The sequence below is a fragment of the Dama dama genome, chromosome 7 (assembly GCF_033118175.1).
Source record: "Dama dama isolate Ldn47 chromosome 7, ASM3311817v1, whole genome shotgun sequence".
NCBI lineage: Eukaryota > Metazoa > Chordata > Mammalia > Artiodactyla > Cervidae > Dama > Dama dama.
The window spans coordinates 17,760,276-17,788,239 of record NC_083687.1 but is presented as its reverse complement, the minus strand read 5'-3'; the positions used below and the strand labels follow the sequence as shown (position 1 = coordinate 17,788,239).

Below are 27,964 nucleotides of genomic sequence, written 5' to 3'. Positions count from 1 at the left end.
GACCAGAGATGAAAGAACAGGATCTGGAGTGGGAGCGAAGACTTGAAGAAACGAGCCCCAGACCTGCAGACGAAACAACTGCTGACAGCACGTGTGAGGTGTCTGTGCTAATTCACCTCCAAAGACCCCCCCTTTTCCACCCCATCCCCCCGAGGAGCTGGGGCCACGAGAGCCAGATGGGGGAGGGAAAGGAAAACCTCTTCCATTCTTCCTTCCCCCAACTCCCTGACACTGCCCACCCCCGTCTCTATGGAGGGGGCTGAGGTAAAAGCCCATTAATGTGCAGAGCCCCCCAACCATTCTGAATCTCCTCACAGGATGTGAACAGGGTGGGATTTGGCCCCGGTTGCCACAGCAACTGCAGTGGGAGTTCCCAGACGCTAGGCAACCCTCCCGTGACCCTTGCTGACCTGTCACCCCCGCAACCAGAGGACAATAGGAGTGGCGGCTCTGGAGGCCCCGGACGCCTTTCAGCCCAGCCGCTCTGCCCGCTGCCGGGCCCCCCTGCCTGCCGCCCGCCTGGCCCAGTCCTCCTGGCCCCAAGTCCAGCGAGCATCCAGCCTGGCCCCTGAAACTTCCCCAGGCCCTCCACCTCACTTCCCTAGAGCTGCCACACACTCCCAGCCCTGGCTGCGCCCCCATCGGTAAGCCCAAAGGATATTTATGGAGACCCCGGGGAAAACCCTACACACCGGGAACGTTTTCAAACAGATGAAGTCAGATTAGGAGAAAGTGCAAGGGCAACCTTCAAAGAAAAAACGCCATCCTAGAGGGGAAATGTGGGCCAAAGGAGACTCTGGCTTGGTGAAGGAAGGCAGGGGTTGATGGGCAGATGGCATGCCTGTTGGGTTCAAGGCATCTCTAACAGGATCACCAACCCCAGCGGGCCAGCAGGGTGCTGGGTGGAAAATGAGCTTCCATGCATGTTTGCTGAGTGAATGCACGCTCCAGGGCCCACGGTTCTCCCCCTGCCTCCTTCTCAGGGGAGATTCTCCAGGACTGGAGACAGGTGAAAGCCCCAAGGACAGAGTGGAGGCGGTGTGGCTCCATCACTCACCGCAAAGGGGGCTGGGAGGAGGGGGCAGGAAGCTGGGGCCTTGGCTGCGGGACCGAGGCAGGACAGCCAGACCAGACGGGGACCCTCCCTCCAGTCAGACAGGGCCGGGCAGCCCAGCCCTGCCCCCCCTACCCCACCCCCTGGCTGCCTCTGTTTAAACAAGCTCTCGGCCTGCTGTTGCATGGAAACCGGCGCCTGCTCTTGTTCCAGAGTGACGTGGCTGCCCTCTTCAGCACTGTTTGTTTCAGCCTAAAGTCCTGTCACCAGCCTGACTTCTGACTCGCCCTGTTTATCTCTCTCTCTCCTTTGTCAACTCATTACTCCCAAAGGCCAAGACTGCATTTCCAGGGCTTGTTTATCCAGAGCAGAGGGGCAGGGACCAACCGACAGATGGACAGACGGACAAGGGGAAGAGGAGCCATGGGGGCACGAGGAGGAGGGACCAGGGCGCCGTCCTCAGACCCGCTCACAAGCCCTGGAGTGGCCACTTAGAGCCAGCGGCCACTGCGGCTCTTTGTTGGTTTGTTTTAAGAGCACTTTTAGCCTGAGAGTGGAGAGCTCTCATTCACTCACAGACAGTGGTTTATTTAGCACCTAGTAGGCGCCAGGCCTTGCTGCCTCGGGGATTGTGAAGTGTGGTAGGAGCCGAGCCCTGCACTAGGAAACACTAGGAGCCAGGAGAACTACCATCCCTGGCACCTGGACAAGTCAGTGCTGCCTCTGGCTGCCCCCTTATCTGTGATGTGGGAAAAACAACAACACAAACTTCCCTGAGAAGGTGAGGGCATTAAAGACCCAAAGCATCAAACAGTCCTTGTTAGTCCTCCAAGGACTTCCTGATTGGGGTTGAGAGGGAGCAGGCACTTGCTGGGCCCAGCACTTTTCCTCCATTCACTCTCCCCACAAAGAGTCAGAGACATTTATTGGGGGGGAGGGGGTAACCAGAAATCGTTACCCTGAAGCTCCCCCACTGCCCGCCCCAAAGCTTCACTCATATATTGGAGGCAGAAGGATGGCCCACAGACTGTTTCCTTTTAATTGACAATTTTGTAATTTTAATTTTGCAGGGTTCTTTTCATAGTTTCGAGCCAAGAAAACCTTTTTTAAGTCTCAAATATTTTCCTTGGCCCTAGGCACTACGCCCGTAGTGAGCGCAAATGGATAAACCAGCCCTCCCTCTGCCTGCCTCCAAATCTCCACCCCAGTTTATTTGTGAAACAGATATAGGATTTTCCAGGACTTTGGGATATTCACCAAAACAAACAGGGATAACTGGAACGTGGAATATAGATGGTAAAACACGGCCTGAGTGCAACGCAGAACACAGAAACCTGATCAGTACAGACAGTCCCGTCTCTCCCCACCCCACACCTCTCCCCGCTTATCCTGCTCACTGGGGCTCAGTCTTCTCTCTAAATAATTTTTTAAAAGAAACTTTCCCCCTGGCCTTCCTTCCACTTTCACAAATTTTCATAGCTCTGTCAGCCTAGAGGTGCGAGAGAAGTCTTCACCCATACAGAATGGGTGGCCTTGGAGATCTCTGGCCTGGGGTGTTTTGTTATTGTGTTGATAAAGGATAGGGTTCTGCCCTTTGACCTTCTGTCCCCCATAGATGGTACAGACTCTGTGGGTCTCTTCCCCAGGGAACCTGCTTAGGCAAGCTTGGGAGATGCCTGTGAACTCCCAAGGACCATCTCCCTGGAGAAAGGAGACAGGCCCTTTCTACTCAAGTTTCCACTGTTTGCAAGACAAAGGGATTTTTAAAGTTCTCAATTCTGTTCACACCGGAGGGATCAGTCACTGAGGGGAAGGATTTCACACCCACATTGCATCTGATCCTAACAGTCCCTGTGCTTCAGGTGCCAAGGCTCAGCGAAGCCCAGGACTGGCCCAGGTGGACTGCTGGGAAGGAGAGGTGGGACGGAACCTGGGTGTGTTCATTTCCTGTGTCAGTCCTGGCTGGCCAGCTCCAGGGTCGACCTTCTGACAGTGCTGCTTCCAATCTGACCTCTGGCTTCAAGTGTGGTGGGAAAGGGCTCCTTAGGGGCTAAGAAGTGGGAGAAGAAGCCCCAGAGCGAACCTGGGAGGGAGCAAGAGGGTGATGTGGGTACAGACACCTGTGCACACAGGCAGGGAGGGGTACAGGCGGGGAGGTAGGTGCAGGACCCGACCTTTCTGCATTCCCGACAGAGCCCCCCAGGGGTAATGCCACCAGCAGTGATTTGAGAAGCAAAGTCAAATAAGAGAAGGAGCATCCCAAGGCCAGGCTGGCTGGGCCGGTTCTCCTGAACTTGTCAAGCATGATTTTCCCTTTTTCCCGGGTGGGGCGGGGAACTGGGGCCCCTGCTCTGTCATAACCCAACCAGGCTCCCCACCCTAAGGCCTCCTGATCCTCAGAGAGGCTGGTCTTGGACTCCTGACCTCTGCAGTTTAGGGTGGAAATGATGAAGGGGGAAGAGGGAGGAGGGTACAGACAGAGGTTCCCAGTCCGGGCACTAAAAATGGAGGCCTGCCTCTGCCTGCTCCTCTTGAACTTCTCCCAGGTGCACTGACCCCTGGTGCCTGTGAGCTGACTCACAGCCTGGATCAGGGGCCCCGAGGCAGAGGCGCAGGTGGGGAACGCATTACAATACAAACAAAGTAAAGATACCAGTGTGTGCAGAGCCCCCTCGGCCAAAGAGCATGCACCCAGAGCAGGGCCTCCCTCCCCTCAACCCTGTTTGTTAACTTAGCCAGAGTGCAGGAGGAGAGCCCAGGTGCCCGCCTGCCCAAGAGGTGCACCCCCCTCGAGCCTGCTGTCCAGACATCTGTCTGCCCTTGTGGGCATTTCTGAGCCTAAGCCCGGAGATCTCAGGGCCCCTAGCCACACCACCCTTTCTGGAAGAGCTGCTCTCCCCTGGCCTTAGTGATCACTAGAGGGAGGGGGGTGGTCTCTGCTGGCTGGACCTTCTCAAGAAGGTTAAGGGAAGGCAGCTAGGCTGGAAGCAGAGGCCCCCCCCCCGGGAGCAAGGATGTAGGAGCAGGGGTCTGGCATCCCTTCCAGGTGGCTGGGGAGGCGTGCTGGCTCCTACCTGTTGCTGCTGGAAGTGCAGGAGCTCCGCGGGGCTCATCTCTCCGTTGCTGTCCGCGCCCACGGCCGAGTCCCGGCCCGCACCGCCTGCGGCAGGGCCTGCAGCCCCGCCGCCGCTACTGCCGCCGCCGCCATCAGCCTGCCCGGAGAGGCTGCCCACGCCGTTCTGACCAGACGGAGCTGACCTGATTGTCTCCGAGGCGGATTCCACCATCATGTCGCTCTAGCGGGACCTGGAGAGGGAGGAGAGACGTGGGGGAGGGGCTGAGGCGCGAAGGCTGGACGGGCAGGGCTGGCCAGCAAGGGATGCCCCCCAACACCCCCGTCCCCAAACAACACAACCCCACCGAGTCCTGGGGCGGCTTCTCCCTCTCAACTTCCTGAAGGCCGACCCTGGGACCCCTGTTGGGGCACAGACCCTCCTAATGTCACCCTCCCCCCAGGCCCAGGTGGAGGCAGCTCCAGACTGTAGCTGAGGTGCGCCCACTGCCCCATATTTCCTCGAGGGGGCGATGCCCCACCCCCAAACCTGTTCAGGCCTCTCCCTCCAAGCCAGTGTGTAAGGCAGAGCCAGGATGGGCAGGGGTCTGCAAGGACTTAAAAGCAGGTGAGGTATTCACTGGGAGCCACCATATTGCCTCCCCTCAACACCTGTGATGCCCATTGTGTTTATTTCCCCCCAGACCGGGAGCTCCCCAAGGGCAGGACCTCCTTTCCCAGACGCAACACAAGCAGCTGCCATCTGCCTAGCACCCATTACTGGATGCCAGTCCCTCAGCTGGGCCTGGAGCTGTGCCCCAGGATCGGGGGTAGCCGGTGGTCCAACATCCCTGACCTTCCATTCTAAGGCCCTCAGCCCAGCACCTGGCCCAAAGCTGATTCGCTGTGTTTACTGTCTCCACAGGCACCCGTGGACCCCTTCTCACAAGAATTGTGGGAGGCCGCTCCTTTCGTCCTGATTTTACAGATGGGAAACCGAGGGTCCAGAGCGTCAGGAGATTGACCCAAGGCTGAGCCAAGGCCTGAATCCTGTGTCTTCTTCCCCCATGTCCCCAAACTGCCTGCCTCTCAAGCAGTGGCAAAAACATGCTCAGAACGACAAGAGGGTATGACTGGGATGGCCAAGGCCAGTGAGGAAGGGGCCTGCGGTTCCTTCTGCATCTCATGGAGGTTGCACTATCTCAGACACCTGTTACACAGGCCGAAGCAGATGGGGGGCTTCAGTGGGCTGAGCTGTTCTCAAAGGCTGGGGTCTCCAGCTGTTGCCAAAGCCACAGTCCCTTGAGAGGAACACTGATTTCAGCCAACAAGACACAGTTGGTATCCACTACTGATGTCTGACAAGAGTCTTAAACTCCCTACACTTCAGTTTCTTTGTAGAAGGAATTTCTCCCAGCCTCAGAGTCCCGTGAGGAGTAAATAAAACAGCACACACAAACCACCTGCAGAATTAAGGGCCAACAATGATTGGTCCCTTCTTCACCTGCCCTCTATTTACAAGTAGAGGATGAAGGCCCTGGGCTCAGAGAGGTCAGAGCCTTGGCCCAGATCACACAGTCAAGGGGTGGAAGCCAGCCGGTGATCTTTCCTCCCCTTCTTGATTCCCTTTGGCCTTTGCAGACCCCACAGACACATGGAGTCCCTGGCCCAATAAGCGGGAACAGGAGGGCCTTAATAGACCAACGGCTGGAAGAGATTGATTGCCTTAGTTTCTTCTCCAAGGAGGCAGCTCCCGAATTCTTTCACTCTGGAAGAATTCGTTCCCGTCACCCTACTGAGCCCCTTGCTGTTTTTGTCCCCACTGTCAGCAGAATGGGAAGGACGGTGAGGGTGTGGGGGGAACCGGGGGGACAGAGCACTGCCGAGGGCCCATGGGGAGGCCACTAGTCCACGCGTGCCACATCACACTTGCTCTTGTGACGACCTGTGTGGCCTCCTGGGTGACCTTGCGCTGCTGGAGTGTCCCTTCTTCTCTGCGTGCTCCCAAGGGCTTTTTACAACCCCCTCCTCCCCCCAGCTGCAGCTCCCAGTCCTGGGTTCTGAGAGGAGTTGGGCCGGGGGCAAGGGCAAGGTTGGGGGTGACGGTTCGGAAGAGATTGAGCACTCGGTCTTGGGCCTTAATGGCCGTGTCAGCCCGGGGGCCAGTGGCTGCCAAATGATGGATGGGGTGGACACCATCCTCCACCCACCAGAGCACAGGGCTCCAGCCCCCTGCCCACAGCCACCAACTCCAATCCCCCCAGCAGCCTACAGAGCACCTTCCTGCACTCAGGCCTGGGCCCCCCGCCACCCAAGGGGGGAGACAGCAGGGCCGCTCTGCTCTCCCTCGGCCTGACCCTGGCCCTGATTCCAAGTCTAGCTGCCCTGAGATCTGAGAACTCCTGGGCCCCTGGGGACAAAGACCAGAGCCTCAGGGGCGTGTGTGTGTGTGTGTGTGTGTGTGTGTGTGTGTGTGTGTGTACAGGAGAAAGAACCCAGCAGTTTCTTCCTTGGGGTAAGGGAGAATACCCCCCTTCCCACACTCACATACACCATAAAGTTGATCAGACAGCAAGTTTGGAGAAAAGGAGAAAAAAGGAAGGAGGATGCAAACAGAAGTGTCCTTTTCTTTTCTTTTTTATTGGGGGGGGGGGGAGATATAGAGCGACACCCAGTGAACAACATAATTGCTGCAATGTGGCGTGTAATAATAGCTATTCAAGGACCGATCATTCATATTAAACAGGGTGAAGCAAGCCTCTCATTTGCATGCTTGAGATTATATGCATTTGAAAAGTCATTTCCGCAGGGTGTATGAATGACATTAATTCCCACGTGGCCCGCTGTTCTGCCCCCTCCCCGGGGCCTTCAACTCTTTCCAGGCTCCTGCCCGCCCACCAGCACGCACCCAACCTGCAGGTGGGTGCTCCCAGGAATCTCCACACCCTCACCTCTGCCCTGAGACACCTGCCCTCCTGAGGGGAAGCACCGGGGCAGCAGGCAGCCTCATGCCTCATGCTCCTCTCTCCGCTGGGTGATGTAACAGCACTGGGGTGTTCCCTGCACTGTGGGTGAGCAGGTTCTGGGTGCCTGGGGCCCAGCCAGGTAGGGGTGGGGTGGCTGGGGTGGGGTGCTGGAGGCAGGCCTTGATATCAGTGCCTGCTTCCCATATGGATGGGGGAGAAAGCCAATGTCCATGGGAACCTGGTCTCTGGCTGGAGGAGACAGGAGCCTGAGTGTCAGGGTGTCTGAGCTCAGTCACAAGCAGCTGTGACTCTTTTCCCTCCTCCTCCGGGCTTCCGCTTCCCTGTCTCTGCGGGGCGAGGTGGTCCTGAAGGTCTCTTCGGACTTGAAAACTCCAGGAGGAAAACCCCCCGGTCAGTGTGTGGATAAGGAACCACCACGTTCTAGTGACGGCTGAGAGACACGGAGGGTCTACTTGAATCACAGCTGGCCCCTTCCCAAAGGGAAATGCAGGCCTCACAATTCCCAGTGGAGACCTGAGCTGCCTGCTGTGGTACTGAGGGGGCCCTCCAAGAGCCCCCTCCTCCATTCACTTCCCCCCTGCCAAGCCAGCTCCAGCCCTGGGCACCCCTGTCCTCAGCAAAGCGCTGCTCACTGACCTCCTGCAGGAACCAAGAGGCGCTCTGGGAAGAGGACCATCTGGTTTCAAGGGCCAGCTGGGTGACCTTGGGCCAGTCACGGGTTGCTTTTTCTTCCTTCAAATGGACACGTAAGGAGAGGGAACAGGAAGATTTTTCTAGAACGCACTATGAAGGACTGGGCCATGGCCACCCCAGCCTTCCCTGAACCCTCCCCTGCCGCAAACTGCGGGCAGCGCGGAGTCACCCCCTGCGCTCCAGGATTTCTCCGTGGGGTGCTGGTCCTACCCTGGGGCAGCTCCTAGTTTCAGGTCTCTCAGGGCTCCCCTGGGGCGCCAGGGCACCTGACAGCCTCTGGCCAGTTACGGAAGAAAGGAAGGAAGCAGGGTCAAAGCCGCAACCGCCTCTTCCGCTCCGGGGGTGTCTGCGGGGCCGCCGGGGGCTCTCCCACCTCCCCCCGAGGCTCCTGGCCCTTCTAAGCACGCGGGCTCGCAGCACGACCGGCTCAGAACGCGCCGGGTCCGCCCCTGTCCCCTCCCTGGCCGGAAGTGACGAGTTCCACCCACCTTGGGGCCAAAGGGAGGACCCAAGGGTTAGGGTGCTTTTGGGGGGAGGGGGGAGGAAAAGGAACAGGGAGCCCCACACGCGGAGAAACCTTTTGTGCCTTTTCCGCGGGCCCATATGGTGTACTGAGTATTAATTACCGTAGCTTTTTAATTAACAATCGCTTAATCTGAGCGATTGCCATGACACCCTATGCCTCGCCGCGAACCCGCGCCGCCCGCCCTGCCAACTCATCAATTAATTTTTATTGACGTTTTCTTCCCCAAACAGGCACAATACCAGGGTTTTCCAATTAACACCTCCGCGATCTCTAATTAGTGCAATTAACAGACTGATGGATGCCCGGAGTTTACCCGCAAGGGAGGGAGGGAGCGAGGGAAGGGGCGGGGCAGCCCCCAGCGCGCTCTCACACACGTGCATGCGCGCAGCCGGAGAAGGGGCGCACCCCCAGCTCTCAGGGGGAGCCCGGCTGGTGGGGGCATGACCACAGGTAACCTGTACCCAGAGCAGTGGTGGTGATTTGAGTTGAAAATGCAGACACCGGTTCGGGCCCTTGGGAAACCTAGAATATAGTCGGGGGGCAGTTGAAAGCCTGAGACTGGAAGTTGGGAAGCTGGCTTCTAGCCCCACCTCTGTCACCAATTTGCAGTTTAACTTGGGGCACGTTCTTCCCTTTCCTTCTCTGTAGGATGATAGGAGAAACTGGACTAGATGTAGCTATCTATTTACAATGTATATACCCCATCAACTTCCAAGAAAGACTGGGAAGCAGACTGCAATAAAAGATAGACAAAGCTACTTAAAATATAATACCATGGGGGTAGTACAAGGGAGAATAAATGGGCCAAGACCTTAAGTCAGAGGATCTCAAACTTCAGTGCATCAGAATCACCTTGGGGGGCTTGTTAAAATACAGATTACTGGGCTCCGGGCCTGGAGCTTCTGATTTTAGGCCTGGAGTGCCCTGAGAATTCATTTCTTAAAGTTCCTAGGTGATGCTGATTCGGCCTGTCCAAGCCAACAGCAGGGCTCCAACGACAAGCACTGGCTTCAGTTATGAGCTTCCTGGTGACTAAAACGAGGTGATCTACCTCCAAGACCGTTCATTCATTCAACATGGATTTCATGCCCAGTTAAGCCAAGCACTGAGTGAGGACCTATCTACAGATACTGAAACTTGGTCCTAGCCCCCAACAGGCTTACAAAACTCAAACAAGCCAGCGGAGGTGTCCTGGGTGTTTTGAGGGCAACTGGTAATAACAGAGGTACAATTTCACCTTTTTTTTCTGGGTAAATTTGGCATTTGTCTTTTTGAAAGTTTAGCCAGTAGTGTGAAGTTTTGGCCACGAACGAAGTCATTCTTCTCCTTCTTCCAATGCTGCCCAGGAGAATATTTCACCAGCAACGACCCTTCATTCATTCACTGGTTCAACAAATATTTAAGCACCTACCCACGTGCCAGGCTGTGTGTGTGCAGACCTGACTAGGCCTTGCACTCCGGGAGCTATGTCCCCACGAGGTGAGGAAGATGACAAATAAGGACACATGTAGATAAGCTCAAACAAAATAAATTCTATAAATATGAGTACAGGCAACAAATAAAGGACTCAATTTATATGGAGGGGCAAGGAAGGCTTCTTTTTAAGAACTGACATCTATACTTAGAAATGAAGAATAAGCAGGTATCGGTCAGGCAAAGTGTACATTGAATGCAGGGGGAACAGCATCTGCAAAAGCCCTGATTTTACAAGAGCAGTCACTGGTTTCTGAAGACTTCCTTCAGAGTAAAGAGTCTGAAAGGGATACATTTCTGGATTACATAAAAAGACATGGGACGTCCCTGCTCGGTGCAGTGGTTCAGACTTCACCTTCCAAAGCAGGGGGTGTGGGTTCAATCCTTGGTTGGGGAACTAAGATCCCACATGCCTCGTGGCCAAAAAAACAAAACAAAACAGAAGCAATGTTCTAATAAATGCAATAAAAGACTTAAAAATAGTCCACATCGGGGGGGGGGGGGGGAAACTTTCAAAGATAGGTTCTCATAAGGTGTAATTTATAGGAAAAAAAAAAGTCACACATAAGCAGGTACCACATAGAACAGAGCGTAGGGCTGCCTTTTATTTTCTTCCTTCTCTTTCTTTTCCTCCTCCTCCTCTAGCTGTCCTGCTGTCAGATCTCACTTGTGTCAAGGGACGTAAAGCAGAGGGCTCTTCAGAACAATGAGCACTGGCATTTCAAGCACCTGAAGGATACTTCCCAATCTGTCATCCCAAGGCCCAGGGATCCCTTTGCCCATCCAGCTCAGGCCCCAAAGGCCCACTGGCTTCGGGCCACTAGGTGAGAGGAGGGAGGGCTCCAGAAGGAGCCCTGGGGGCCTCGGCCTTTCCTCCTGCCCTTCATTGGACATCCTACCTGCTGATCCTGCCTTGGTCTCTTATTAGCTCTGTAATTAGAACATGAGCAGTGAGGTCACCATCTGAGCCTTGGTTTCTTTATTTGTCACATGAAGTTAATACAGGAACCCTTCCTTACGGGGCTGCTGCGGTATCGCTGCCTGAAGATGTTCAGAGAAGGCTACTTACTACTGTTGTGGGGACCCAGCAAACCCAGATGCCACCCCCTCATCCCAGCCCTGACACTGGGGCCCCACTCATTCCAGGCTCGTCCATTTTCACTCTCTTCAGCACTTGAGGACAGTGAGACAGAACCCAAGGGTTAGAATGTCTCTGTAGCTCCCAATCTGGTCCCCAAAGCAGGGCAGGGTGATGCGAGCCCCATGACTGCTTGGTGCTCTGATCAGCCTGGGCAGTGTCTCTCCTCAGGCAGAGGGGGCCATCAGAGCTCCAGGAAAAAAGCTCAATCCCTCTCCAGGGCCTTCCCTGGACTGTGGGACGCTCTTGTGTGGGTGAGAGTCTGGCGCCCTGGGCTCCCTGCTAAGAGTCTCACTGCAGCCTAAGAGTCTCCCTGAACGACACACTGGGAACTATCTAGTGTCCAACTTCAGGGATCATCGAGGCCTCTTCTTAGCACAAAACTTCCAAGCCCAAAGAGCTAGTGCACATGCCAGGATAAGGACGTGCCTCTTAAAAGCCTGCAGCAACCTCTGCAGGTGAGCTGCCATTCTGGGGTTCTAGGTTCTCCCCCAAGTTTCAAATAACTTTATCTTCTAATCTTAAAAGTAAGACATCTTGGTAAAAACATGTGAAGAGGAAATAAATGAATAGTACCTGTAAGTCTACCAGCTGGAGAGCTAGACTTTGGGGCCCCACCCCTTTCAGTCTTGTCCATTTCCACTCTCTTTGGGCATATACAACTTCTAAAATGTGAGCTTGGGTTCATCATCTGTACATGGTTTGAATTTTTGTTTTCCCACTCACCACTTACTATCATGACCATTTCCACATGACAGCAAATATTTCAATCAGCAGTTTTTAGTGGTCACAGAGGGTACTGGCATTAGGGCACACAGAAGTGAATAAAACACAGCCCTTGCTGGGGGGAGGGGGGTTATAGTTTGGTGGAGAAAGAGAGACACAGGCAAACATAAGCATTAAAAAATATCCATACCTATACTGTGAGCTAAGTAGCTTCAGCTGGGTCCAACTCTTTGCAACCCTATGGACTGTAGCCCGCCAGGCTCTACTGTCCATGGGACGCTCCAGGCAAGAGTACTGCAGTGGGTTGCCATGCCCTCCTCCAAGGGATCTTCCTGAACCAGTGCCACCTGGGAAGCCCCCACCTGGGCTCTACCTCGGATCAATTTAATTGGATTCTCTGGGGAGTCAGATCTAGGCATGGATAATTTTAAAAGTATTCTAAATTTCAAGTACAGCCAGGGTTGAGAACCGACTACACAACACACAGCTTCACCAGTGTTATGGTCAGTAGAAACTGGAGAAGGGGGCTGGCTATGGATGCCTAGAGGGGGTAGGATGCTCTGGGAAGGCTTCCTGCAGAAGGTGACTTCTGAGCTGAGTCTTCGGTAAGTGAAGCCTGGGCACACAATTTGTGAATATATTTTAGTAACAACTATTCCACTCACAGAGTCCTCGAAAGTTCTTTCCCATATCCTGTCACACACAACCTGGCACTCACTATGACAGATGAAGGAACCAGACTTTGAGGAAGTTTAGTGATGTTTCAAGGTTTCTTGGCTGCTAGGAGGTTGAGCCAAACTGAAACCCTACAGCTCTTCTGACTCCCAAACCAGAGCTCTTCCGTGGAATTCTATCTCAAGGTGGCAAAGCCTGGAGGGCGGTCACTGGAATTTCCCAGGAATCTGAACCTTTCCTCACCACCATCACCATGCCCCAGCCCCAGTGCACTTCTCACTGGCTCCGGCCCCAAAATGCTTCCACCAGGCCCTACCAAGGTGGCCTCCCTCAACACTTCTTCCGAGTACCATGACCAAAAGAAAGATTAACAATAAGAAAAAAAAAGAAAAAAAAAGAAAAAAAAAAAAAGAGAACCAAAGAGCCCACTCCATTTCATTAAGAAAGTAAACATAAGAGCCATCTAAGTGTCTAATTAAGCTTCTAATTAGTCCCTGCTTGTTACTAATGCAAATTAGATTACTCCGCTTAACTACAGCATGTCCACAACACCCTTGTTAATTGCGGCCTTTTGAAATTAAATTACTCCCTAATTAGCATATCAAAGCCATTGATTCGGAGCTGGGAAAGATGAGGGCAAGAGGAGCCGAATGCCAAGTTTGGTTAATCAGAGGTGGCTAATTAAACAGTGCCGCCTTTCGTGGGGGGCCTGCTGGTTAAGGGGTGGGGTACTCACCCAGGGCCTGAGAGGCCATCTGGAGCATGGATCTGGTAGTGCCCCTGGCACCAGAGGGCTCCCGTGGGCACAGGAAGGGCTCCTGCCCACCTGGGACAGACCAGTGGTCTGGCCTTCTCTGGCCCCGGCCCCTCTGTCTCCCCTGATGATATCTAGCGGTGGCATTTACAGGAATCTTGGGTACCAACTCAGAGGCATCCAAAAAACACATCCATATTCAAATGTGCAAGATACAGCATCCTTCCACATCTTTCTCCCTATTCCAACCTTCCAGAAAGGTTACTGCTGTCCAGTGCTTCTCTAGTCCCCACCTGTGGTTCCATTCTTGGAAGAAAGTCTCCTCTACCCCAACAAAAAGTACATTAAGTTTCTGTTGGGGATGGCAGGTAAGAGGGTGATGACTTTCATAGAGGGGTTCACCTGCGAACAAATGGGCTAACTTCAGCTTAGAACAGACCCCTCAAGACATAAGACCCTAAAATTCCCTCCATGGTAGAAAGAAGGGGGGAAAAATTCATCTACCACCATCAGTTCTTAAGCAGCTACGCAAGAATTAGATGTGGGTCAGGGTGTCCTTAAAGGTCTTCTCTGAGCTTGTACAGACCTTGCAAAGCCTCTCAGACACCCGCCCTGCCTAGCGCTTCCTAGAATACTGAAGTGAAAGTGAAGTCGTTCCGACGTGTCCGACTCTTTGCGACCCCATGGACTGTAGCCTCCGTCCAAGGGATTTTCCAGGCAAGAATACTGGAGTGGGTTGCCATTTCAGCAAAATCTCTATGACAAAGTTGCTAACTCAACCCCAGCCTATCTTTACCCCACAGAAATGCAGGCTCCATGTTTGATAGTTTGGGTTTTTCAACAGAAGCCAAGCAGGGATATTGATGTGAAATTTACCACTGCAATAAACTTTGTGAGAGCCAACAAAGCGGTGAAGTTAGTCCATCTGTGACCTCAGTCCAGGGGCCAGCATTCTAGAGGGGCAAGTTCCAGTCAGCTGTGTGACCCTGGACAAGTTAATCACCTCTCTGGACCAGGGGACCTCACTTGTTAAACAAGAACAAGGACAGGAGGTATGTGAAATGGCAAATCACAGTTCCTCAGTCAGGGTCTGGTGACCACCTCATTCCACTCTGTACCTGCCATGATCCCTTCTCAGACTTGGGATGTCTTCTAGAACCTTCCTCCTCCATCTTCCCTGGAGAAGGCAGAGTCTGACCTTCTAGGTGTCTGGCAGGAGGTACACACCTGTGCCCTCTGCTGTACATTTAACAGATCAGCCCTGGTGGGGGCAAGAGATCTTAAATGCCTCATCTAAAAAGGACAACTTTCACAAGAGTAAAATCTTGGTGACTGACAGTCCCTAGCCTGGTCCACCAACGTCTCCTCCGCCAACTAGGATGTGTATCTGTGTGTACACGATTCTGTCCCCAGATCTTCCTACCCCTGTCCTCCTCTCCGAGTTTCTCACCAGCAGACCTCGAAGCACACAGAATCAAGGTCATGGCCAAATTTCCAAAGGGTTTGGTTTTGCTGATGAATGCAGGGATCAAACCGGGCCAGGGGAGAGGAAGCCTGCCCCACCTCCCCCAGCACTCAGAAGGGTGAATCTCAGGTAGTGTCCAGTCCATGGGTAACCATCCAAGCCAAAGTGGGCTAAAGGGCCCATGGCAGTGGTTTTATTTTAGAAAATAAATTTCAAAGCAGGAAGAGAAACGGGGAAGGGGTGAGGCTGTCCTGGTGTGAGGGGGAGGGCAGAACGGCAGCACACAAGGGCCAAGCTGCAGCCCGCCTCGCTGAGCTCTCTCTCCCAAGGAGATTCAATTAATTGATAACAAGAGACATCAAATTAATTTCTGGAGGATGTGAGATTCTGATGAAGGGAAATCTTCATAGATGGGGATCGGGAGGGAGGGGGCGCGCAGCGGCCCCTCTAATCAGGCTCCGCTGCCTAATTGGGGGGGAGGAGACTTGCCTGGGCCGCAGGGTCGCTGCCCCGCGTTCCACAGCGCCCCTGTACGGCAGGATCCGCGGAGGCGGTGGAACAAAGGGGGCCGGTCTGCTCTCTCACTCAACTCCCAATCCCCCCAATCCACAGCTGCGGGAAAGTGGGGAGCAGGAGAGGGGAGTGTGGGTGCTCCCTCCCCAGCGGTACACTCAGGAAAACCGGGGCTCAGAGAGGGGAGCATCATGGTCCATGGCCAAGGTCGCAGAGGGAATGAGCAAGCGGGTAACGGTGCGCTCACCCGAGCCCCTCACCAGCGAGCCTCAGACCCGCGCAACCCAGACCGGCCCCAAGCTCAAGGAGGTCAGCACAAGGCGTGGGAGACCCTCCCTGAGGCTGAAAGACTTGAGGCCACCCGGCCCCTCTGCCAGAGTTCCCTGGACCTCTCAAAAGCCCCAGCATCTTTTCGGAGAGGGCCGAAGACACTCGGCGCGCACGTCCCAGCACTCAGGTCTCAGAGATGGAGGAGCTGCCGGCACCTCGCACTGAGGCGCTCGCGGAGGCTCAGGGAAACACTGGCCGGGTGAGCAATCCAGAACGGGTGCGCTCAGCCAGAGCGCGAGGACCCGGAGCTCGGCCTCTCCTGGGAGCCCCGGAGGCTTCCGAAGGGAAAGATTCCCCCAAGTGGACCGACTACGCACCCTCAGCATCCAACCTTCGCAAGCACCTGAGACTCTGACCCGACCCGAACCGGAGATGCGGAAGCCTGGAGGAGCCCTGAGCCCAAGCACCAGCGGCAGACGCCCCTCCCTCGGTCTCCTGTAAATCCCGAGTCCCCATCCCTCCCCAAATGCTCCCCAGCAGCGCGCCCTTTTATTCCAGGATGCCATACACTCTGCCCAAAGAACCCGCTGAAGGAGAGAGAGGAGGAAGTATATGCTACCCTCTTTTGGAACAACTTCCTTCGGCCTGGGTCTCCTGGAAGCCTGGGCTCCAGAGCTGGGAAACTGAATCTGACGGAGTCTGCCGGCTGGCCGCCGGATTGAAAAAACTACAGAAGCCCCTTCACCAGCCCACTGGGCCGGGTTTCCCTCCACACAGCTCAGCCATCCTGCAGGCTCAGCCGCTAGGACCTGGCATCCTGTCCAGGCTGGGGAGCCTGCCCCCCACCACCAGCACCTGTGGGAAAGAGCCTCCCTGGGGTACTTGCTCCATTTCTGATTTTCCAAGTTGCAAGCGAGCCACCTCTTCTAAAACCTCTTTGCCGAGAGACTCTGACAGCTCAGCGGTGGAAGGCCACCGCACACAGTGATGGCTCCACAAGGTTTGTGGAATCCAGGACTCCAATCCCTGACCCACCCTTCCCTCCAGTCACCATCATCTGTCTCTCCTTCACGGCCTGAGGAAATTCTGGGTAACTTCCACCCGCTGACCCTGCCTATCGTGAACAAACACGGAGGGTCACTAGTCTACACACCCTATTCTGTAACCATCTGAGAAAGACCCACCATCTCACCTCCATTCCTTCCCATCTGCACTTGTGGCCCAGGTCAGGTGTCGTCAGAAACTCCCAGTGGGAGAGAAAAGACCCTTTCCCCACGCCCTGCACCATCGATGACCCCGCCCAGCTTCTGGTCCCAGCTAGGGAGGCTCCAGTTGGGCAGAGGCTGGGGCCTGGGGAGGTAGGCAGAGCTGCTGGGCCCGGGGGAATAGGCTGCAGGGGACAAGGATCAAAGGAAGGAAGACCACCAGCCTGGCCGAGGCCAGAATGGCTCACTCCTTGAGGCACTAGAAGCTTTGACTCTATAGCCCAGCACACTGGGGCCTTGTCCAAATGAGTATCTTTTGTGCCGGGAGCTCTTGGTTTCTAGCTCAGGCAGGCATGCTCTGAGTCCAGGCTCTTCCCAGGGCCCACCCGAACGCTACTTCACAAGCCAACCGTATCTGCAAGCCTCGGGGTGGGGGTGGGGGTGTTGGAATAGAGGGTTCCTGCTGTGCCCCCCAACAGGGCAGCCGTGGGTGAAGGTAGGCATTTCCATGGAGAATCCAGGAAGGCAACATTGAAAAAGACAGTGACTTCACCCTCAAGGGAAGGAGCTTTTTGCTTCTCCAAGGTGATCCATCCAGAGATGGGTCCCAGAATGATTTGAGACTGCCAGCCAAATCTGTCTTCCATAAGACTGTGTGAGCCAGCGTTCCAAACCATAGGAGTCTCCCTTTTTTGGAGAAAGATGGTGCCATTTTTCCTCCTCTGTGTTCTAGGGTATTACCCCTCCCACTTTTGTGTCCACGAGCACCTTAGGATGCTGGGGGGAGGTGGACCTTCCAGGGTCTTGTGCAGCTGAGAGATCCCAAGTCCTGAGCCCAGATCCTCCCTTAAAAGGAAGACAGGAAGGGGAAATCCAGCCTTCTCGTTGGAGGGCTGAGGGGGACCCAGGCTTGAGCCCGTGAAAGAAGGAAGGGGAGTGGCAGGCCCTCCCATCCCCTCCTTTCTCCCTTCCCCACAGCAGAGGCTCAAGCCCTACCGGTGGGAGTTCTAGGAGCCCCACCACTAACTATGTGACCTCAGACAAGCTGTTTCTTCTCTCTAGGCTTTATTTTCCTAACCCTTAAAATGGAGATTAATTTCCAGTCCAGCATGTGGCCTGGCAGTGCTGGGAACCTAATAAATGCTACCCCTTGGTCAGTACTATGGTGTGCCAGGCACTGTTCTAGGTACTTTACACCTGCTCTTCCATCCCACTGGCAAACAGGCTCTCAACTGCTATCACTGACCTACTTTATGCGTAAGAAAACTGTGGTTTGAAGAACTTAATTAAGTTCTCCAGAGTCCCATCATCACTCGCAGGTTCCAAAGCCTTCTCCCCTGTGACCCATGTTCTGCCCTGGGGAGGCCCGAGTTCCTTGCCCTGAACTCCAGAGTCCTGGCACCAAGTCATAGGAAGCCACTTCAGATTCTGGAGCCTCAGCATACAGTCAAAAACAGTGCCCATCCTGCCCTGGTCTGGGAAGCTGGGAGCTTTTGAAGGGAAACTGTGCTAGAGCCCCTTGGATGCAAGTATTACTTTGCACTGCTGCTGCTGCTAAGTCACTTCAGTCGTGTCCGACTCTGTGTGACCCCACAGATGGCAGTCGACCAGGCTCCTCTGTCCCTGGGATTCTCCAGGCAAGAATACACAGTTTGGATTATTAGAAAAATAAAGACACTGTGCCTGCTTGGGCGGCGCTGGAGGGGTTTGCGTTTCAGCTGGAGAGACAGGAAAGCCATCAGAGCAGTGGGGCAGCAAAGGATTAGGACGTAGGGAAGAAGGGTGCAGCCAAGCCAGGCGTGGCAGATCAGGGAAGGCTTCCTGGGGAGATGACCCTTCCCCTCCTTGCACCTCACACCTCTCTTCTGACAAAGACACCCTTGCACCACCCTCCTCTCTAATGTCTTGTCTGCCTTTCCTACCCTGAAAATGTGCAGACCCCAGCCCTCACAGCTTGGGCACTCCAATGCCCAGCCTGGGAGCTGCCCAGACAGTGTAGGGGCTCAGCAAACCCTTGGGGGATTAATGGATTAAAGGACCCTCCCACCACTCCTCCAACTTTCCAGCCCCTAAGGAAGAGGTGTGTTTAGAGTAGGGGCCCAGCAGGATATGCACATTCCTGGCAAGAAGGGACCTACCTGCCAGCAGCCAGAAAGGAAGTTTCTGGCCAAAGGCAGAGGAAAGGGAGTGGGCTAGGGGTGTCCAGGTGTGAGAAGGGACAGGGACAGGTCCTTTTGCAAGTTGGGCCCAAACTGGCCCCTTTACCCCACCCCTGCATTCCCCCACACTGGTGTCAGGTTTTTCTCTCCCCCGGGCTCAGGGGTTTACCAACTCCCTAACTCCTGCAAAACCTGCCCAGGACCGGGAGAGGGAGAGAAAACCCCACCCAGCAATCAAGCACTTCGTGCCAGAAGAAAAGGCTCCCATGGCCCCCCAGCTTAGTGCTGAGGTTAGGATGGGGGAGGGGTACGGTAGGGAGGAGGGATCCAGGAGAGATTCATATCTTACAGGGATCCCAAGTTGGGGGCGGGGGTGGGGGAGCAAAGCCACTTCCACCTGATGCCACTTTGCCCCACTGATGACAGAGGGAGTGACACCAGATGGGGAGCCCACGAGACAGTCATGCTTCTGAGAGGCTCAGATCTAAGGGTGCCGGAGCGGGCAAGCTGTCCAGGTGCCCACAGCACAGTCCCAGGGGCCTCCCTCCTGCCTGCCAGGTGACAGAGAGCCCAGAACCCAGGCAAAACAAAGTTTCTCAAGTTAAAACCAAAACAAAACAAGCCTGCAGATTTCCCCTCCCCGCAGCAGTTTTCTGCCAGGTTGGGCAGGGTTGGCTGAGGCAGGGGCTGTCTGAGGTGGGTGGCTCTCCTTAAAGCAGCTGGGGCCTGGCAAGCTTACTGGGCCTTTGCCCCTTCCCCCCCAGCCCCGCCCCACCCACTGGCTTACTAGGAAGGTCATCAGCTTGAAATGCCCACTGCCAATAGCGTTCAGTCCCGGTTCCCGCAAATAGTGAATTTCTGGGTTCAAATTCTTGGTGTCGAGGTCTTCATTACCTGCCGTGTTCCACAATGGGACTGCACAGACTCTCCCTTGGCTACAGGCTGTATAGATGATCCCACAGTTCCTTCCTTTTGGGTGGGAGAAGGGGGCACCCAGGCGAGCCTCCAGCTCCAACCCTAACTGCCTCTCAAACTGTGCTCCTGAACCCCTCAATCCCAGACCCATAACAGTTCGCTCTGGGACAGTCCACGCACGTGCTTTAACACAGGATGAAGATGCTCAAGTTCAAGTGAAAACCCGCATTGGCCAAAATGCTCCTGGGCTTTTCTCAGCAACTACTGGGATGAAAGCTTCAGACTCGGGTTTTCTCCTGGGGCACCTCACCTCCAACCCCTGCTCCGGTCTGTGAGGTCAATCAGCAGGGAGACCCGGCCCAGGGATGCAAGACAGGCGGGTGATCTCCAGATGGCTTAAACCCAGGCACGGAGGGAGCGAGGAAATCAGCGGGGCGGGGGTTGGCAAGAGAAGCCGGCAATGCACAGGGCCGAGCCCGGTGTTCTATATGGGCTCAGGGTCTCGGCGTTCCCATATCCTCTTCTCCCAACCAGGAGAGTCCGGGTGGGACGACCAAGTGTTCACGAGGTCGCCCCAGTTGGAGAGAAGGAATCCGCAGCCGTTAGGGCCTCTGACTCAGAATCCGCCTCCCGCGAAAGCACACGCTCCTTTGCCGAGGAGGCCAGGACCCCAGGCAGCTCAGGGCGCCCCGCTTTCTAGCGCCTCGGGATCTAGCCGGGCTCAGCTCAAGTTAGTTAGGCGTTGATGGGGAGTGCAAGGTTGGCGCGCTGCCGGGGTGACCGCCGCTCGGGTAGAAGCGGCTGGGGAGGGGGGGCTGTCCAGGAAGATGCCACAGTCCTGGGTCTGAGGAGGGGCGGGGGTCCTACTTGGTTATCCCGGGACACTCTTCCCAGGCGACCTCCGAGTCCTGCTGCCGCCTTCTCTCCCCCACCCCTCCCCGTATGGTGAGGCGGCGCTCTCTCCAAATGGGGCGAATACAGATACGCACAGGGTCACCCCCACCCTCCAGCACCGGCGCACAAAATCACAAGAGGCCGTTTCTAGACGCTCTCAAGTCCCCAAGAAGTTTTCCTCTCCTATCTCCCAGCCGACCCAGGGATGGAGGAAAGGAGACGACTGGCCTCGGAACCTCCGAGATGCGACCCCGGCAAACTGAGTCCCCTCCTCACCCAAGGCGACGCGGAGAGTTGGACTGCAGTCTCCCCCGTCCCCATCTGTCTGCCTCCGGCGCGTCTTGGAGAGTCCTGGACAGACTGGGGTTGGGGGAGCCCGCTTCACCACTTCCCTCCCCGGCTCAGCAAAGTCTAGGCCGGGAAGTACTCTTTGTCTTACTCGGGGAGTGTGGGGGGGGGGGGGGCGGGGAGCGGTGGTCGCTCCCCCAAGACACCCCATTCCCCGCGGCTAGGCCGGGAGGGGGCCGGTCCTAGATTCTTGGGGGATGGCGGGCCTTAAGTGGTCTTTCCAGCCCCCCACCCCCACCCCGGCCGACCTCCGCTGCTCACCCCCGGCCGCCGCGCCGTAGCCCCCACCTGTTCCCCAGGCAGCTCCGGGCCGCGGGGGCCTGAGCCGGGGGCGGGGTGTCGCGGCCCCACAGGGTCAGGGCGCCGCAGCCGGCCCCGGTTGGAACAAAGTGCGCCGGCCTGGGCCCGGCTCCTCCCGGCGCCCGGCGCGTCTCCGGCGGGCAGTTTGCAAACACAAAGTGAGCCAGTGAGCGGGCGAGAGAGTGCGCGAGCAAGGGAGTTGGGCTGGTCGCCGGCCCAGCCCCCACCCGCGTCCCCGGGCTCGGCCGGCCACCTTACCTGTCCAGCCCGGCCGCTCCGTGCGGGCTCCGGCCCGTCAGCCCGCGCGGGGCATGGGGCTCGCTCGGGTCGCCGCCCGGGCCCGCCGCCGCCGCCGCCGCCCGCTGGGGCTGCCCCTCCGCGCCGCCCGGCGCCGCGCAGCTCCCAGGCGCCCTCCCTCCGCGCCGCGCCGGCCGGCCGCCCGCCGCGCGCCCTAGCCTCGCCGGGGCATCGCACTTTGGGGGCGGCTCGGCTCGCTCCGGCTCTGCTGCTCCTTCTCGATCCTCCCGCGACGCTTGTTCGCTCGCTCCGCCGCCGGGGCTCCGGGACCCCGGCGTCCCCGCCCCCGGCCCAGCCCTGGTTCCGGCCCGGGCTCCTCCCCGCCGCGCCGCCGCCGCCGCCTGCGCCGCGCCCTCTTCGCGGGCTGCGGGGGTGGGGGGCGCTCCGTCCCGGCCGCCGGCCGCACGCTCCGGTCCGTAGGGGCGGCCGGCTCCAGACTCCAAGGGGCTGCGACTGAGCCCGGGCAGCGAGTGGCTGCGAGCGGGCGGCACGCGGGCGGGGCGGGAGGGGGCGGGGGAGGCGGGGAAGGAGGGAGCGCGCCGAGAGCCAGGGAGGAGGGAGCCGGCGCGCGGCGGAGGGAGGGCAGACCAACTTCTAGCGCTACCATAATTCGCCTAAAGCAGGTGCAGCGACTTTCACCCGGCCCCACAGCCGGCGGCGAGCGAAAAGAGACCACGTGGACCAAACTTTAGAGGACGAAAAAATGGGGAAGACGTAGGGCTGTGGATCTGTAAAAAGGAGATGGGGGTGGGGGGAAGTGGAGGGACCCCAGGGATTCACCCTGGCTTTGCGAATCCCAAGGCGCGCTTCGCAAACCCCAGCCTTTCTCTGGAGTCTGGAGGGACGGCCAAGCCCTTGCTCCCACACGGTTCATTGGTTCCCGGCGGGCTGTGCCCCGCGCAGGGAGTGGCCGGGGGGGCCCCAGAGTCCGCAGCCGGCCGGTGTCCTTCCTCCCCTCCCTTCTGAGCCCCGCAGCGTAGGGCTGGGGGGCGTGTGCTTTTGAAGCGGGGTGGGGTGGTGGTGGTGGGGAGACTCCTCTGGGCTTTGTGAAACGGTAACCCCGGGCGCGCGCCGCCTCCCTCTCCGGAAGGGGAATTTCCCATAAAGTGCTCTACGAACCAGTGGAAGGGGGGCCCAAAGCCGGATCCGCGCGGGCAGAGTGGAGTGCAAAGTAGAAGCAATTATCCGGACAAATTAGATTGTAAACAAAACTCAACGTCTTTTGCCTGAGGGCGGGGAAGTGCGCGGGGAGGAACCCGAGGGATTGTGGCTGGAGCCAAGGTGTGTCTTTGGGTTGCGAGGGGGAAGTCCGGATGAGGAAAGGCCCCAGATCCAAGGGGGACGGCTGTGCTGGTAGCAGGCGCCCCAAGCAGAGACTCGTGGAAATCTGAATAAATTCTCTCTCCGCCTTCTAACCCCAAAACATCTCCAGTCTGGCTCTGTGTGTTGCAGTGACGAGAGGTGAGGGACACCTCAGAGCTTGTCACGGACTGGCCCGTGACCAAGGGAGGGCCCGGCTGTGAGAGGAGGCTTGGAAGGCCGTGGCCCTAGAAGGCTCTTCTGGCCCAAATCCCCCGAGGCAGATGGAGACGGGCAGAGACACGGGATGCTCCGGTGGATTGGGAGCTGCCGGTGCCTCAGGGATGCCCGGGCTGTGGCCTGGGGAGAGAGGCTTTCTTGGAAGAGAAGCCTTTCCAAGGGGACTTGGAAGAAAAAGAGAGGAGACTTCTTGTGTGCTCCTCGCTTTATGCCATCCGTTTTCTGTGGGTGCAGATAAGCAGGTGGAGCTGTCATGTGTGTGCTGCCTGTCCAGGTCCAGATCCTATGCATCTGTCCTGCATGGGGCAGGTGTGACAGGCATATTCAGGTTCTGCTGGAGCTTTTCGGATAGCTAGCTGTGGAATCGCTGGGAGGAGGACCCTGTGCGTCTTGTATGTGGATACCACAGGTCCTTTCCAGTGTAACAATAACAGAAGCATTAAGAAGCATGTCCCAGCTGATGCTGGGAAAGATTGAGGGCAGGAGGAGAAGGGGACGACAGAGGATGAGATGGTTGGATGGCGTCACCGACTCGATGGACATGGGTTTGGGTGGACTCTGGGAGTTGGTGATGGACGGGGAGGCCTGGTGTGCTGCGGTTCATGGGGTCACAAAGAGTTGGACACGACTGAGCGACTGAACTGAACTGAACATTTGGGTTATACCACATGCCAGGCATAGGACTCATTTCATCTTTGCCATAACCCTATTAGTAGATAGTCCTGTGACCTCCATTTTACAAAAAAATTAAGTCCACCTGTCAACGCTTACCTGGCTGGTAAGGGATGAAGCAGGATTGCAACCAGAGCTACTTCGGTGAGGCCTCTGAAGCAGTGCTGCCTGCTTGTGGGTTACCTGAGGAGTACAGTTTAGGAGAAAGTAAGTCTTTGATGGTGTGATTCTATTTATTTTCTGTGGAGGGTCAGCTCTGGTAGGAGTCAGGGCATATGGATAGGCCTGAGCCTGACCTGGAGTTGACAGGTCCTATGTAAGCCCAGCTGGATGATGACCATGCCCCTCGGACCTCCTTCCCATCTGTCCTGCAGAGATTTCAGGTGCGGTGAGAACTAAGGACTTTCAATATAGAAGAAGGAATGACGTGACTTCCAGTGGGTTTCTCCAGCTGTTTTCTGTCTGGCTTTCTGGCTCACTACATCCTTTTCCATCACCTTCCTGCAGCAGTCCCTCCACACCTCATACGTGGATTCACTTGCCCAAAGGGATTTCCCTAAGAAATGCTTTGATTTTCAGTTTACCATTATCTCCAGGTCAGTTCAATTCCCAGCACCCTGTGAGTCACAGTGGGGGGCCCAAGGGAGGAAAAGATCCTGTCTGGTCCTCACCTAAAGGGCAATTTAATTAGGAAACAAGGTCTTTCCGAAGACATATACAGAACACACACCCCCAAATTAAAGCAGCTGATCCAAAGCCTTACTTTCTGATGCAGGAGTTCCAGGAAAAAGTTCCAAAGAGTAGCCCTTGGCTTCTAAGCAGGAGCAACTGTGAATAGTCAGGAGGGTCCTCTTTCCATCTGTCTTTGTTTCTTCAAAGGGTCCCAGGGTCAGGGCCTATGATGTGACAAGAACCAGGGCCCATGGCCTGGCCCTACTAGGGAGCCCATGATTAAGAGCACAGATGCTGGAGTGAGGCAGCCTAGGGTTGAACTTCAGCATCTGTCACTTACCAGCTGTGTGATCCAGGCAAGTTACAGGATAGAGCCACAGTTTCCTCATCCGTGACCTTGGGAGAATGCCTCTTGGGGTTGGGAGGGTAGCATGAAAAAGCCTGGGTAGAGCATCTAGCTCTGTGCCTATTCATCACATATTTTCCATAAACACTCACTTTCTGTTTTGTGAACCCCAGTTTCCTCACCTAAAAACGAGAATACTGACTTCACAAAATTGCAGATCATACATACATCTGCAGTTGATGCTTGTAAATGCCTGCTGTGTGCCAGGCACTTGATTCCCATGCCGTTCAGCTGCATCACCCCAGGCAAAGTGGCTCTTCTCATTTTATAGTGAGGCACTCAAGCTCAGGGGCTCCCAGGTGGCAAAGTGGTAAAAAAAAAAAAAAAAAAATCACCCTGCCAATGCAGGAGATGCAAGAGACACAGGTTTGATCCCTGGGTTGGGAAGATCCCCTGGAGGAGGAAATGGCAACCACTCCAGTATTCCTGCTAGGAAAATCCCATGGACAGAGGAGCCTGGTGGGCTACAGTCCACAGGGTTGCAAAGAGTCGGACACGACTGAACACACACATTACACTACTACTCAAGCTCAGAGAAGTCAGACAACTTGCCCCACGTCACATACCTAGAAGGTGGTATAGCAAGGATTCACTCCCAGGTCTTCATGCCCTGAAGAGATGCCCTTTCCCAGGTTCAGCTACCTCCCTGTTCTGGTGATGAAATGGATTCAGTTCAGTTGCTCAGTCGTGTCTGACTCTTTGTGACCCCATGGACTGCAGCATGCCAGGCCTCCCTGTCCATCGCCAACTCCCACAGTTTACTCAAACTCATGTGCATTGAGTTGGTGATACTATCCAGCCATCTCATCCTCTGTCGTCCCCTTGTCCTCCTGACTTCAATCTTTCCCAGCATCAGGGTGTGATTCTATTCTCAAATGAGTCAGTTCTTTGCATCAGGTGGCCAAAGTATTGAAGTTTCAGCTTCAGCATCAGTCCTTCCAATGAATCTTCAGGACTGATTTCCTTTTGGATGGACTGGTTGGATCTCCTTGCAGTCCAAGGGACTCTCAAGAGTCTTCTCCAACACCACAGTTCAAAAGCATCAGTTCTTCAGCACTCAGCTTTCTTTATAGCCCAACTCTCACATCCATACATGACCACTGGAAAAACCATAGCTTTGACTAGACAGACCTTTGTTGGCAAAGTAATGTCTCTGCTTTTTAATATGCTGTCTAGGTTGGTCATAACTTTTCTTCCAAGGAGCAAGCATCTTTTAATTTCATGGCTGCAGTCACCATCTGCGGTGATTTTGGAGCCCAAGAAAATAGTCTGTCACTGTTTCCCCATCTATTTGCCATGAAGTGATGGGACCCGATGAAGTGGGTTACTGGTATGTTCTTAGTACCAGGCCCGACATTGGGGGTGGGTGCCCTCTATTCCCACAGTCCCAACACATCTAGACTCAGATGTTTTATGTTTCCATTCATCTGATTGCTTGAATCTTACTTCTTTTCCCCCTTCAAAACCTTTTTTACTTTTTTTTAGGGAATTCCCTGGTAGTCCAGTGGTTAAGACTCGGCACTTTCACTGCCGTGGGCCTGGGGTTCAATACCTGGTTGGGGAACAAAGATCCACACAGCATAACAACAACAACCCAAACTGTTTTTTGGTTAATTAAGGAACAAAACATTACCAACTTTATGTAGTGGCTCAAACCTAAGTATATACCAACAGAAATGCATAATGCGTTCAGCAAAAGACAGATACTAAAATGATTGAATGGTAGAATAGCACCATTCACAATAGCCATTAACAGTGGAATGGGTGAACAAATGCTGATATTCTCATGCATGGGCTAGTACTTGGTAATGAGAATGAACAAGCCATAGGCACACCCAGCAATGAGGAGAAGTCTCACAAACAATGTTGAGCATAAAAATCAGTCACGCCTTTGGCTGGAACTCCAATCTTCCAGTAATTCACCAAAATGTCCAACACAAAGGGAAGGAGGAGGGGCACCCACCCCTTTCTCTCTAGGCCTTTCAGAAAACATGGAGTCAGTCCTTTGACCACATATATGGGAATCTACAAAAAAGGTGGTATTGTAGATAGCAAGGGAATGGACACTCTTCACAAAGGAATGCCCCCCAAATGGTACCATGACAAAACTGGAAGAGTCTACCATGTTACCCAGCATGCTTTTGGCATCATTGTAAACAATTGAAGGGCAAGAATCTTGTCAAGAGAATTAATGTGCGTATAGAGCATGTTGGGGCTTCCAAGGTGGTGTTTGTGGCAAGGAACCTACCTGCCATACAGGAGTCCTAAGAGATGTGGGTTCGATCCCTGGGGTAAAAAGATCCCATGGAGGCGGGCATGGCAACCCACTCCAGTATTCTTGTCTGGAGAATCCCATGGACAGAGGATCCTGGCAGGTTTCAGTCCATGGAGTCACAAAGAGTCAGACTCAACGGAAGTGACTTAGCACACACGCACGCCTAGAACATATTAAGCACTCTAAGAGCCGAGATAGCTTCCTGAAATTTGTGAAGGAAAATGATCAGAACAAAGAAGGAAGGACTTCCCTGGTGGTCCAGTGGTTAAGAATCCACCTGCCAATGCAGGGGGAATGGGTTCAATCTGTGGCCCGAGAAGATGCCATATGCCATAGAGCAAGTAAGCCTGGGTGCCTTGACTCTGAAACCCTTGAGCCTCCGGCCCACACACCAACACAAGAGAAGCCTCCGCAATGAGAGGCCCGCGCGCCACAACTAGAGGGTAGCGCCCACTCATGGCAACTAGAGAAATTCCTCACGCAGCAACAAAGACCCAGTGCAGCAAAAAATAATTCAATCAACGCTCCCTCCCCAACCAAAAAGAAAAAAGAAGGAAGCTAAAGAGAAAGATACTTAGATTCAACTGAAGCGCCAGCCTGCTCCACCCAGAGAAGCACACTTCATGAAAACCGATGGAAAGAAGCCTGAACTGTTGGAGCCCATCCCCTGTGAGTTCATGACATGATGGGTGTAAAGAATCTGAAAGACCTGGAGTGCAAAAAAAAAAAAAAAGAAAGGGCCAGTCACAGAGAGAAATTCTACTTATCTGAAATTCAAAAATCGATGGAACGAAATTGACAAGATAGAACTCAGGAGAGTGGCAGCTTTAGGTGGGGGGATAACTTGGGGTTCCTGGGGGATTGGGAATACTCTGTGTTTTTTGAATTTGGGATTTGGTTACAGGGCTGTGCTCACTTTATGACAATTGAGCTGGTGTACACTTACGGTTTGTGCA

General features: G+C 55.1%; 1 protein-coding gene and 1 pseudogene across 4 annotated transcripts in view; one reads left to right on the top strand and one right to left on the bottom strand.

The window, feature by feature from the left end:
* Positions 1-21,533, bottom strand: part of FOXP4 (forkhead box P4) — a 50,658-nt gene extending 29,125 nt beyond the window's left edge. For all 4 annotated transcript variants that reach the window (XM_061146678.1, XM_061146680.1, XM_061146679.1 and 1 more), the window contains exons 1-2: positions 21,406-21,533; positions 4,129-4,360 (exon numbers count right to left, since the gene is read on the bottom strand). In XM_061146678.1, the coding sequence (XP_061002661.1) occupies positions 4,129-4,344 (216 nt within the window). In that variant the 5' untranslated portion in view covers positions 4,345-4,360; positions 21,406-21,533. The remainder of the gene's footprint in view (positions 1-4,128; positions 4,361-21,405) is intronic.
* Positions 21,534-26,660: 5,127 nt separating this feature from the next.
* LOC133059231 (large ribosomal subunit protein eL21-like) lies at positions 26,661-27,694 on the top strand (annotated as a pseudogene).
* Positions 27,695-27,964: the final 270 nt, after the last annotated feature.